General features: G+C 43.0%; 1 protein-coding gene across 1 annotated transcript in view; it reads left to right on the top strand.

The window, feature by feature from the left end:
• Nucleotides 1–3,815: 3,815 nt before the first annotated feature.
• LOC117752902 (testican-2-like) overlaps nt 3,816–13,970 on the top strand; it is a 36,502-nt gene continuing 26,347 nt past the window's right edge. Inside the window, exon 1 of the mRNA XM_034570633.1 lies at nt 3,816–4,224. Within this exon, the coding sequence (XP_034426524.1) occupies nt 4,048–4,224 (177 nt within the window). The 5' untranslated portion in view covers nt 3,816–4,047. The remainder of the gene's footprint in view (nt 4,225–13,970) is intronic.

The following is a 13,970-nucleotide window of genomic DNA, read 5'->3' as shown; positions in this document are numbered from 1 at the left end:
ACATCGCTGCTGAATCAAGTCTCATATCATTGATTTGCTCAGTGATTAAAAAACGGGCCCGGCGGCCGGAGAAACACTGACCAACCACAGGTTCTAGAGTCAAGACTGGAGCTTGAGCCACCTCCATGAAAAACATGAAAGAAAATAGGAGAAGATTGTGGCAACTACAGGTTGGACGTCACTAAATCTCTGTATCTGACATATTTCTATGAAAAACTAAGTGTACGGCTCATAGAAAACACTGCCATAGCTTCTGTTTCATGTGAGCACAATGTCTGGCTGAATGAATAAAGTGAAACAAAATGTAATTCTGATTATTAGATTATTTTTCACTCATCAGATCAATTCAAACTTGTTGCTACGATAACTAACGCTGCACTTTAAACCTTCTTCAGGTATCAAAACATTATGAAAGAGCCACATCCTCATGAGTCAACTGTGAGAGGAAGCAGGACCTTAGAAAGGTAAGAATAAAACAAATATGTATCAAAGTATCACAGGAATAGTCATCCACAAGATTAAAACCATAGACTTGGAATAAAGATGGACGACATGACAGGTGCCCTAAAAAGTGAAGCCAAAGTGACTCGATCGCCCCCCTGGTGGCTGGCTGCAGTATAGGTCATAAACCCTGCCTTTACTTCGATACTTAAGATGGCAGCGTTCTTATCCCTGATATTTAGCTTTTTTGAAAATCTTATTTACAGTCTATGTTTAACACCAGATGCCAGATGTTGTGATTAATTGGCGTACTCGTATTTTCTGTTGGTATTTTCAAACAAATTTGTCTTTATCGCCACAAATGAAAGAAAATTAAGAATCACTATTTTAACATTCAGTGGCGCGTCTCAGCCTCTGAAGTGTTGTCAGGGCCTCATGAGAGCGTGAGCGCAGCTGTTGAATGCTAACAAGGTGCTGAGAGGCACAGAGACACTCATTTTAAAAGTGGATTTATTTGTCGATGAATTCTCAGCAAGCCCATACTGTCTAGTTAATATTGAGAATTTTTCGAGGAGGTTGGCTGGTGCTGTTATTCGGCTCGAGGACATTGATCCCTGAGAATTCAGTCCGATCGGTGGAGCGCTACCTTTCCAGAAAATAATTTACCAGAGTGGTTTGCTGTGATTACAGGTCCTGAGAGGCTCCTGGTCACTGCTGCTACTTCTGGAACAGAAGTAGCAGCGAGCTCATGAGAGCCCTCCCGCGAAAAAAAAAAAGATCCTCAGAGTCCTCTCATCCCTAAAAACGTACAATCTGAAGTTATGTACGACCCTGTCATGAGCATGTTTGTCATTTGCTGCTGCACATGTAGTAAAACCTCAGGGGGCTTCCTCTGTCACGGTCCAGAAGGAAGCCTCCCGATAACATCCCAGCTCCAAAACAATCCTCAAAGGCTAATGATGCAGAGCAGGACACAGTCTTTAAACGCGACCTGAGCGACCCATTTCAGCTTAGTGACCATTAGTCTGCGGCGGCACATCCATCCCCGCTCACGACATGACTAATGACGACCTCTTGATTAACACATCGTGACCGGCCCCTTGTACTGATGATGTGCACAGCCGGCTCACGCTGCAGGACATTTCTCCTGCTGCTCTCCGCTTCCCAGGATGTGGAGCTGTGCACCCGCTGCATCTGCCACATCAACTGTTGTTAGATGCCATGCAGTGTCACAGTCAGCTCAGCAAGGCGCAGCAGCATCACGGGAACACGACCCTGCCCCCCGGCTGCTCAGCCTCGACCAACATTGGGAAGCTCAAATGAATCAGAGCACGGCGCTGGATTATGTTTATCTTCATGGGCGTGAAATAGAAAGCGGGGGAAGTGAGAGGCAGAGGGCACAGAGAGTTTAGGGGGTGGCGGGAGTGAGGCTTGAAATGATGTGCAGGTGCAACTCAGCCAGGATGTGTCACAGTTTAACTCTTCAATCCCTCGATCCATCTTAACTTCACAGACGAGTCGTTCAAACAAATGAAAGACTTCCCCGATCTGAAGGCCTGTGTCCTGCTGATTTACAGATAAACGTGTGAATGCTCAAAACATAACAAGTTTTTCTGTTGGTTTAGTGATGATTGCTTTTTTAGAAATGGTGAGTGAAATAAAATAAGGCGAGTGCTCCGACTAATCAGAAATGTTCAACGCTGCAAGACCCACTCCCAAAGTCCCTGCTCTTCTGAAAAGTAACCCCCCCGAGATCTGAGACTTTTGGTCGGTGAAAAGATTTGAGACCCTGGTTTCTGCGATGGAAACATGAAGAGTTCTTGCAAAGGTTCCCGGGGGAAGTTCCTATGGTCAGAAGTGTCTTTTTAGTTTTTTTACAAGGTAGAATGAGTCGTCCTCTAACCACAAAGTCGTGCTTTGATGCCCAGCTCCTGCAGTCTGCATTCTGAAGTGTCTTTGGGCAAGATACTGAACCTCAAACAGTTGTGCAGTGTGTGAATGGTGTAATAGATAAACATGCAGCATTTACTAGCACTGTATAAATGTGTCTGTGGCAGAGGCTTCTGTCTCTGTTCTTGGATTGACTGTCTTTAAAATGCAATGAGACCTCAAATGAAACACATTTAATTGTCACGATTCTGTTCTGGTTCCACTGAACTTTTGAAAAAGACTGTTTTGGTCCAGATTTTCCCTTTTTTGTTTTTACTCTGAGTTCTCCATTTCCTGTTTTATTTTGAAAAGATGCTTCTGGGGTGTCTCCCACTTGATTGCCTGCATTTGTCTTGATTTCCTGCCCTTGTGTATCTCTCTGCTTCTCTTTTTCAGTTTGTCTTGTTTCCCTCGTCCCTTATGTCTGTTGTGTGTTCCTGCTCCTCGTGTTTCTCCAGATATGATATTTGTACCTTTGCCTCATACTTGGTCTGCAATAAAAGACATTTCTGTCATTTTCTTCACCTGAACCTTGCTCCTGCATTTGAGTCCTCCAGCTCCATTTCTTCACATGAATAAAACATGAGCTCTCAGTTTGATGATTTCACTCTACATACGTGTGAAGCTGCACCTGGAGGTACAGGCTGTCAAACCTTAAAACTAATTTAGAGAAAAATCCTTCAGAATGTTGGGTTCATATTTTTATGTTGAATTAGCACAAGTTGTAAAAACCCTTATCAATAGACTTCAAGCAATAACAAAGTGTTGTCCTTGTGTATATGTTCAGATTTGACAGAAATACACCTCTGAAGTGTGTCACTCTTACACGCAGGGGCGGATCCAGAGTATTTTCATGTGGGGGGCACAGGGGCCCCCCCAAGCCCCCATGGAAGACCCGCCCCTGCTCATATGGTCCCTCTTTCAGCTTCTAATTAACAAATGACAGATAAAATTTAGCAAATGTTGAGCTTAATCACACCTCATTTGCCCCGAGGCCACTGGGCAGTCCCTTGGTGACCCTCAGTCAGTCTGGGGAGCCCCAGTTTGGCCACCCCTACCCTTGTGGCATCCGCTCAACTGCAGCAATTCTCCTCACATGTTGTTTCCCGACTCTCTATTGTTTTAACTGAGTCGCTAATTTCACCGTGTAATTCTGTTAGAGCCGGAACCGGCGGGTCTCGCTGGCACAGACATTGGACAAACACGTGGTCTTTTGCCAGGAGCACTTTGTGAAATGTGATCGGTTCATCAGTGCATCTGTTCCACTTGTGTGATTCATCTGCAGTGTGGGACTGTCAGGGTGTCTGGGAGAGAGAGAGAGGAGAGAGAGAAAAGGGAGAGAGAGTGTGTGTGTTTGTGTGTGTGTGTGGGCTGCTCACAAACAAAAATAAAAGACAGTGAAGTAATGAAGTAAGCAGAAATGAATGATTAGTGCGAGATCTAATCTTCCCTTTAACTCCCTCCCTCCCCTCTCTCCCTGTGTCCTCTCCTCCTCTCTCTGCCTCTCATTTCCATTTGGTGTGTTGAAGCAGCAGCAGCAGCAGCAGCAGTCTGGTGTTTGTGGATCCTTGGCTAGAGGGCAGCAGCAGCATCAGCATCAGCATCAGCAGCATCAGCATCATCAGCAGCATCAGGAGGGGAACCAGGATACATCCCGGACCAAACTGCCCGAGCACCATGGTGGCTGCGCGGCTCGTCGCTTGCCTGTCCCTGCTGGCGGGCGTCTCGCTCCAGGTGGACGTGAAAAGTGCGAAAGACGCGGGGAAAGCCGGGAATTTCATGGAAGACGAGCAATGGCTGTCAACCATCTCCCAGTACAGCCGCAAGCTCAAGCACTGGAACCGCTTCAGAGACGTGAGTGGTGTGTTTTTTTTAAGTGTCGTCCCCGACGAGCGTGGTCCCGTCTCATCGCCTCATCCCGGCTCAGGAGTGCGGGTGTTCGGGGGGGGGGCGCTGCGTGTTTTTTTTGCGCACAGCCGAAGTGTCGCTCTGAGGCGCACACGCACTCATTATCAGCAGTTTGCACATTATATAAATACTTTTTAAAAAATGGAAATATAAGCAGAAGAAGCAGGGACGATTAAATGCGCGTGCGTGTACGTGAGAGTGCAAGCGCCCGAATGAAATCACATTTTTTCTTGCAGGATAATTCATGACAAAGCTTGAAAAATGACTTGCATGCAAAGGGGCCACGATTTCATTATGTATTTTCTTATCTTTAAATAACCCCTCGTATCCATTGACCTTCTTGTAGGAGAGTGAATTAATATTAATATGTATATATATATATAGTTCAGAGGAGAATCTTTGACATTAGCCCAAGTCTCCCAAAGCCATTTCCAGGCTCCTCCTGGGTAACTGTGATGTTCCGAACAGTGTCTGTATTCACTGATCAATACCCATTGATCGGCACATAAAATGCAGGGCTTCACAGTCAGGAGCTTTCAGTCTGAAAAGCCACACAGCCAGAGACGTGCATCCTCTATAAATCACTCGTATCAGGTACACAAGAGAGCAAACAGTTCTTATTGTGAACGTGGAGCCGTCGTCCAGACTCATTTCAGCGTTGTTTGTTCAGTTCAGTCAAGCCTGGAGGATTAGAGGTGGTTGAGAAATTAATTTACAAAACTGCAGATGGTATAAAGCTCCTACACTAAGCTGAGTAAAGTCATAAAGTAATCAGAGCTGAGATTCATTGATTAGTCGATTTGACAGAAAATTGATCTGCAACAATTTTTTCAGGCAAACAAAACACATTTTCTCTCCTTTTCTTATGACTTTTCTGATTAATCAGGAAAATAATCAGCTGATGATTCCAAAAATAAAAACAGATGTTAGTCGCAGTATAAAAAAGGTTTGAAATCCACATGGTGAAACTGAGAGGAGACAATTGATGCAGACTGTGATCCAGGCTATCGTCTGTGCTATTGATAAAATCTTCGACATTAAATCATATCAACATTTATATACAAAAGAACCAGTTGTGAAATGGTCTGTTTTAATGGAAAGGCACAACAGCTCTGGCCATTGGCATGATGATTTATTTTTTGGTTTTCTGTCTCATTCTTGTGCAGGGAATCGCGTAAATATGTGCCCACCAACATTCACTTGAACTCCAAGATGACAGGACTAGATTTTAATGATCAAAGGTCAAGGTCACTGTGACGTGTTTCGGGCCACAGCTCAAGAACTGATACACTAATTACCATAATCTACGAGGATAAAATGATGAAGTGATTACATTTTATACTCAAAAGGGTCAAAGGTCGGCTTCACTGTGACATCATTATTTCTGGCCGTTACCTTCCGGAACAGAGGGGGAGAGTGTGACCCTGTTATATAGCTGGTTGGTGGAAGTGGTGATTCCAAACCTTTTCAATCCAATGCAGCCATAAAGCAGTAATGTGCCTTGTACTGCCCTGGTATAAACACAGATATAGCTGTAGTAGCTGCCTCAGTGTAAACAGTGTGTGCAGTCTACGGTGTAAACAAGAAAACCACACCGATGTTCACTGATCCACTTCTGACAGGGTGAGAAATTCCTTTGTCTCTCGTGTCATCTGTTAAATGCTTTGGAGAAGCCAGGTGATCTTCAGTCTGTCATTTACCATCAGTGAGTTTAACCAAGGTTGTTATTTGGACCCCTTGAAAATCAGCTGGGATGACTTTGGCTGGATTGTCCACCAGGTTTTATATCACGCTGCCACTGAATTATATTGTTATATTAGATATATTTGTACGTATTTTGGTGTTTTCATCTGCAGCTACAGACAAATTTACCCTCGAGGACAATCGAATTCAAATGACACATTCTGCTGCCTCAACAGCCAAGAGGACATTTCCTGATACTGATCTGATACTACTGCTCTTTTTTCCCATATTTAAATCCTGCATACCTCACTGCAGGCAACTCATTGGAATCAGGTTTCTTTAATGTGATGTGTGACCAGGGAACGGTACTAAAAAGTACAAATCCCTCTCGAAACACTAAATTTTATATGACACTTGATTAAAATACTGTCTCACAAAGTGGTTTGAGTTAACAGATCTGCTTAATAAATGCAATTTTGTGCCAATACTTGCATATCAGGTTGGTGCATAACAGCAAAATCTGTATTATTATATGTTTTTTTCATTTCATGGCGTGTACTGCCATATTTGGAAGTTTAATACACCCATGTTTGAACTGTTTCTTGCTTCAACATGAGGGTAAATTTGCAGCCTGATACTGATGATTTAACCAGGAGATGTGTGGCTGAAGGGGAGATAGGGATCCTGGTCAAGGGGTCAGAGGGTTTCTGACGATACCGCGGTCACGGCTCTTCGGTTCTAATAGACGGGAGACGTGGCATGAATGAATCCGTGTGCCAGACGTATCAGAGGAGGTGTCGATAAGCACAGCTCGGATCCAAGCCTCCACTCTGACAAGCAGATGGTTGTTTGATCTCGTGGCTGAGGAATATCAACTCAGACAGATATGTCTTATCAGTGTCGGCCAAACAGTAGCTGGAGAGAATTACCTTTGACAATGTGTGGCGGCATGCAGGAAAGGTATCTGACATTCCTGGACCTGCAGGGCCACAGAAAGACCGATCCGAGAATTTTGGAACTGGATTGCAAATTTGTGCTGTCATGCAAGTTTGAATATTTTCTGGGTTTTGAGTAGTTTTGCATCGCCCCAAGGTTGACCCCCCCACTGTCCCGGAAGAATTTGTTTGAGATTTCGAGATGTTGAGTAGTCTATTAGATGTATCTACCCAGCATATATAATTAAACTATGACACATGCATAGCTTGGAGCACAACAAAAAATATCATTAATGATACAGCATGGTGGTATAAGAACTGTCATCACTGGTTTAGAAGGTGGTGTTGATTCGAGTCCTGCAACAAACAGTTCCTTTCATTATAGAGAATCGATTTTGAATTAAACATTTAATCTGTAAAAACAAATATTCAGTAATCAAATAATATCAAACAGAGAAAAAGTCCCAAAAAACTACATTTGAGTTTTTTCTTAATAACCTGCTTAATCAATCCTTTAATCAGTGATTCAGTTTCAGATCAGATTTCTTTCACAGGTTGTCTAATTGATCAGTGTTGTATCCTTCATTCACCTCCACTGTCTGACCTTTTCTTGTTTTCCTGTTTTACAACTTTGAGCCCCAGTGGATTAATTAGTTGTTTTTTTGCTGCAACCGATCATTAGAGAAAGTCTCTTAAATGTCAAAGCGAAAAACAAATCTGTTGATCAGTTTCATTAAAGTTTTATTAATCTGCTGCGTCTCAGATTCATGAAACCATAAAAAGATGAAAAAGTCACAGCTGGGGGTGGTTACTGTTTATAGCCCAGTGTGTGTGTGTGTGTGTGTGTGTGTGTTTAGTCCGGACCCCCTTGGTTTAACATTGGTATTCAGATTAAATATTCAAGTAAATACATAATTAGAGTGAAGTAGTTACAGAGACGTGTAGAAGCTTTTTGGAATGAGGACAGAACTGCATGTAGCCCAAACCAGATCGAGAAAATCTAATGAGAAAACAAACTCCCATGTTATAAAAAGAGATTATGTTTTCACACTTGCTGATATAAAGTGAAATGTCGGCAGCCCTGATGTCACCATGTTGACTTCTCATATTCGACATTTAGTCTGTGGCTGTTTGGTGGTAACAGTTAAATAGATATTCGTACAATGTTGTTTTAACTTTGTTGCACTTGCTTCCTCTGCGTTGAGGAAGATGACCACAGCCTTTTATTCAATAAAATTCTAAGCTTTGAAACTTTAGGAAATACATTTATGTGTTTAAATAAATAGCTAAATATTCGCTATAGCTATAACACTAGCAAACGATATTTCTTTCTTTATGGAGGACAACAACTTGTGTAGTTGCGACTAGCACTAACTAGTTTTAGATACGTATTTTATCAATTTCCCACCAAAAAAAGGAAAAAATTTAGTTGTGGTCCTCTTTTACTAGCTTTTCTATTTCACTGTTTTCCTCTGGTTTCAAAGAAAATCACACAAGTTGGTCTTGAGTGTTTGTTACTTGTGTAGATCTTGATTTGTTATCAATCCAACTGGCTTTGATTGGAGTTTACAGGCATGGGAAGTGTTTCCTTCCAGCCCCGCTTCTCCGTGCGAATCTCATCAAAATGTCAAGGCGAATGTTGATCTGCGCTTCACGAGGAGACGAGATGCTGCAGGAAGACAGACAGATAGTTGGCTTATGGTGCTGCTCAGATAGGACTATAATCTGCTGTGTACAGGGCGGCGAGATACGCCGTCTGAACTGTGACGAGGGTTGTGTTTGTTGACTGCCAAACAGGTGGTGTGGAAACAGCAAAGCAGAAATATTCATTTTTTGCAGTTTGATTGATCTGGCTGGTGTTTCAATTTGACCAGCGTACATAAGATTATCCGGCACGGAGGAATAATGAGTAAATGTTGAAAGGAAGAACAATAAGACCAGCAGCTTCAGAGGCAGGAAGTCGGGATAATCCGCCGCACGTTACAGGGTGTTACACAAGCTCCATTGTGACGGCCATCAGTGTTCAAGCTATGCTGCAAATGTCAAAACGTCAAATCTCACAATGTGGATTCTCCCGAGCAGAATTCTCAAATCAGCTTTAATCAGCAGATTGCATCCTCTTGCTATTTGATGTATTCCTTCTCGATTTTCTTCCACTTTGAATTCTGGTGCGTTCAGGTGGATCTCCTCAGTGGGAGCTCAGGCCACCGCTCATGTGAACAATACTGGGCTGTTCATTCACGGGCCAGATTCTGCCGTCTCTCCGAGCGGCGCAAAGAGGGAACTCATTAAGGAGCTGTGCAGCCTTTTCAGCCAACTACAGAGAGGCTGTTTAAGGTTTGCACCTGCTCCACTGCCAGCCCCGATTTTTAATGAGGGAAAATTGCCACGTCTCTTTCAGGTAAACAGCTCCTCGGCTCCTCTGGCTGTTGAGATTAGCTCGGAGTGAGGCAAAAAGATACGGGTGACCATTAGCCTTTTTGGTGCTCGGGACTTTTATGTGATATAGGACGGCCGTAAACGCAATGATTACATAACAATGAGTGGCTCTGTAATGTTACCCAAGCCTCTCAGTGTTTAAATCTACACCCTTAATATTCATGAGGGAAGGATTGAAGAAATAGAGTAGAAGAAAAATAATTTCAATGTTTTATACACTGACTGTGTAAATGCTTCCAGGCTGCAAATAATGATAATTTTCATCATCTTTCTTGATGATTTTCAAATAATAAAATCTCAAACGATTGTAACAAATGCAAAACTCAGGTTTCCAAAGCCCAAAGTGGCATTTTCACAAATTAAAGCGTCAACGATTAGTTTATTGAATTTTTGCTAATCGATCCATTGTTGAAATCATCTTTCAAGCTCATTGTTTTTCATGGATTTTCTCATTTTCAGGGTGTTTATCTCATTCTAAACAGAACATCACTGGGTTTCTGTGGCTGATGTGCTGTACACACAAGGCATCCGATCAATGTGCGAGACATTTTATAAACCTAATTATACAATGAGTTGATCTAAAGAATTCATCATCAGTTTAATCTACAATAAAATAGATAAAATGGCATAAAGATAACTTTTTGCCATGCTAGCAGTCTGGCTCTGTGACAGTGTATGTACAACAGCGATGTTTATAGCTAGAAGCACTTAGAATTACAGTGCGGACATGATAAGGCTTGCCTGGCATTTACCATGTTCACCATCTTAGTTCAGTATGTTCACATATAGACGATTTCTAATTAGCGCTTAACACAAAGTACAGCAGAGGCTAATTGAAAGGTCACTGGCTCAGCAGCTAACAAACCAAAGCAGTGGGCAAATTAATTTTTTTGATCTCACAAAGGTGCTGTATGAACAATGTATTCTGTATAATAATTTCTGAATTAGATTTAATTTAACAATCCGTGAGCCGGTTAGCACTCACGACTCTGCCTCGTTTCAATCATAAAATGTAAAAGAATAGTGGAAAAATTCCCATTTTCAGAGTTGAAGGTGACCTTTTGAAATAGTTTGCTTTGACTTTTGATCTACGAAGATACAACACAGAAAAAAACATTTGTAAGAAGCTACAATTAGAGAATATTTGCCATTCTCGACTATTAAAATTCTCAATACTTCACCGCGATATCACCGCACAGCTAGACTCCAGCCACAGTGACATATAAGCCTTTATTTAGCAACACATCCATTAACGACAGCAAGCAAGTCTGATGATCTAGCTCAGCTCCAATAAGCAACCTGTTGATTTATCCAAACACGAATCAGACTCATGACTCTTGCTGGCAGCGAAATGACGGCGATGACCAAGTCACCGTTGCTACACTCGGCTCCACTCCTCTGTGAGAGCTCTTTGATAAACACAGGACCAGGGTTCACGCCGTCTTTCTGCAGATGGACAGCGAGCGTGCAGGTGTTGCATCCTAAGTGACACGGAGCTCCTTTACCGTGCTCAAAGTCACACTGCCAGCTGTGTGGCATTTTCCTGCTCCTGTCATCAACCTCAGCCATTTATTAGCCTCCCACAGGATTTACGCTGCCGCACTAACAGCCAGTGTAATTACGGATATGAAAAATAGGAAACGTAAGAGGACGGTATGCAATTGTAGAAAATATGAGAATGAGACCTATTTCCAATTAACAGTAAATGGAAGTGCGGGGGTTGAAAGTTAAGAGACGAGAAAAAGCAAAGCAGTTAAATGTGCTATTAGTTATCTATGTTTCCTCTGCTGTGTGAATCAACCTATCAAATCAACTGTCTGTGGAGATCTGCTCGCCGCACACTAATGAGATCCAAAAGGCAGAAGTGGTGGGAAGATACATTTTTCCTGCTTCTTGTCATTACCACTATGTCTCGTATGGAGGTGAATGTTGGAGGGGATTTGTTGTGTTTTCGGACCGGAGAAGAAAAGGAATCCTGCTTCCCAACGCTACTCCAAATTGAATTAAGAGGCTTTTTTGCGTTGTTGCTCCTGTGGAAAAGCCAGACATCAATTTATGCTTTGCGGAAAAAAAAAAAAATGGAAACACAGAGAGATAGAGATGGAGAGAGAAAAACTAAACTGCTGCCTTGAACAGCAGGAAAGCTCTTTTAAGCCTCGTTCCACAGCCCACAGATTGTCCAAATATACAAAATATCTCTCCTCCTTCCACCCCGGCCGAGCACGGGGAAGCTTCTCGTGGCGATGGGACAGTACACATGCAGATCAGCGTGTTTCATAATGGAGCCTGGATGCACCTCCAACATCAGTGTATTAACACGCACCAACAGCAATGTGAGTTGCTGAAATGTCGAGCTGAATAATTAGCTGTTCCAAGGTTCTTCTTCTGGCTCTTTTCTTCATGCATTATTTATAGTGGCATCTGCCTGAGAGTTGTCTCTGTACTGGTGAAGCTCCTCTCTGCCCTGCTGCAGGCACAGAGATAAATGCTGCCACTCTGCTTGTGTGTCTGTCTGCATTCATCGCTGGCACGACGACACCGAGACGCAGTCGATGATTGAGCTTTTCAACAGACAAACCATCATGTATTAAAAACTATATCATGGCGGACTATGAGTCGACAGTGGAAGCTTTTAGGAAGATTGCTCACATGGATCCCCTTTAACTTCTGCCAGTGTGGTCCACAAATATAATTAGAATGGCTATCAGTAGGGCGCATACCTCCGCCAAGGCCCAGCATGCTGAACTTGGCAGTGGGTAATGAGCACTAAACACACACAGTACAGCTGAGGGTGATGGGAATGTAGGGAATCTAATTGTTCTGCAGATATTGTCAGAATTCTAATAAAGACGCTAAATAAATATCTGTACCAAATTTAATGCTAGTCGATTTAATATTTGTCGAAACGTTTCAACCACAAAAAAAAACTAAATTTCAAACTAAAGGTGGCGCTAGCAGAAAATTCAGGGGACGATATAAATTTAGAGGGATTCATCCTCAGGAAACCATGAACGTTTGTCCAAAATTTCATTGGCATAAAGTGGTGGACTAACCAATCTGCTGAAAGGAAAGGAAGGACAACAACAAAGTAGAATAGTCATAGTAATGCAACCAATCCTGTTTATATTTTTGATTTGACATATTTTCAGAAATATATCTCACGTAGAAAAGCTCCCTGTGCAATGTGGTGTATTTGTTGCGGGTTGGGAGCAGGTTCCTGTCTGAAAAGACTCTGCATATAAGAGATCTGACCCCTCTTCTCATTGCTGGTGAGATTTAGATTCACAAAAGTCAACAAACACTCAGGTTGGAAAAAATAAAAATCTAGGAGAGAGGATCTTGACGATAAGAAATCAACCTGTATTTATTGACAGTGGGAAACTCATCCGCCACTCGACAACGATGACGTCCTTATCTGTTTATCTGTGGTGACCTTTATTGTTATCGCTCACAGACACAACAGGCACCTGCTGAAATCCTTCCCCCAGAAAAAGGGCAGTCGTGGGACCTGATATTTGAGTGGAAATGATTAAACCTAGCTGTGCATACACAGTGTCAGCCGGGTGGAGATATATTGAGGCTGCAGAAAAGCGCCGCCCTGAATATATTCAGGTCTGCCTTGGGTGTTTTTCATATTTTTTTTGATAGATGCGCGTTTGGGGCCACCGTTAATATAACAGGACCAAACAGCGCTAAACTCATGGTCTGAGCAAACACACTCAGATCGTTTATGTTCAGCAACAATAGGCGGAACAATGCAAGGTGCACAGGTTCCTTGCTCTAGGCCACGAATCGCTCACTGGTCTAACAGCGGAGCAAGTGCTGTACAATCAGGGAGCTGCAGAAACTTAGAGGACACACTCTTGCCTCAGGGAGAATCGGCCTCTCTGACTGTTTTCTGTTGTCTTGATATTAACGTCGGACAAGATGGGCGCCCGTTTGGGTTTGGGCCAGCGTGTCCCGGAGCTTCACGTGGAGGAAGCGGGGAGAGCTGAGCCTCCTCTTCGCATTAACGGTCAGAGCGAGAGTTTGGTGTCAAGGGCATATGCTTGGAAGTAATCCTGTGTGTGTACACGCTGTGTTTAGTATGTGTGGCATGAGGGGGATATGTTTGTTTGTGTGTGTGTGTGTGTGTGTGTGTGTGTGTGTGTGTGTGTGTGTGTGTGTGTGTGTGTGTGTGTGTGTGTGTGTGTGTGTGTGTGTGTGTGTGTGTGTGTGTGTGTGTGTGTGTGGGTGTGTGGGAGAAAGACAGAGACCCTTAATTTGCCGAGTTGGCAGGATAATGGATACACACTACAAAGTCATATTGAAATGACCTTAATCAAGCAAATCGAATAGCAGGGATAGGGCACACAGCTAAAGCGCTAATAGCTTTTTTCTCAGTTGAAAGAACCCGACAGAATCTCATTTATGCATGATGTAGTCCTTCCTAAAGCCATAATGTGACATCTCAATGTGGCTCTCTGTTTTACTGTAATATCCCGCTGCCATTGCCGGAGATTAGCATTATCAGCAGCCACAACAACCCAATTTGTTCTCATTGCCATGGCAGACGGGGGGAATTAAATGTAATCAGCCAGCTAGCATATTTAACTTAGCTACCCCTGTGAGCTGTCTCGTTCTGATCCCTGCGGC

This window comes from Hippoglossus hippoglossus, chromosome 19, assembly GCF_009819705.1.
Source record: "Hippoglossus hippoglossus isolate fHipHip1 chromosome 19, fHipHip1.pri, whole genome shotgun sequence".
Taxonomy (NCBI): Eukaryota; Metazoa; Chordata; class Actinopteri; order Pleuronectiformes; family Pleuronectidae; genus Hippoglossus; species Hippoglossus hippoglossus.
The sequence above is the reverse complement of the archived record's forward strand: the minus strand, read 5'-3'. Positions and strand labels throughout refer to the sequence as shown.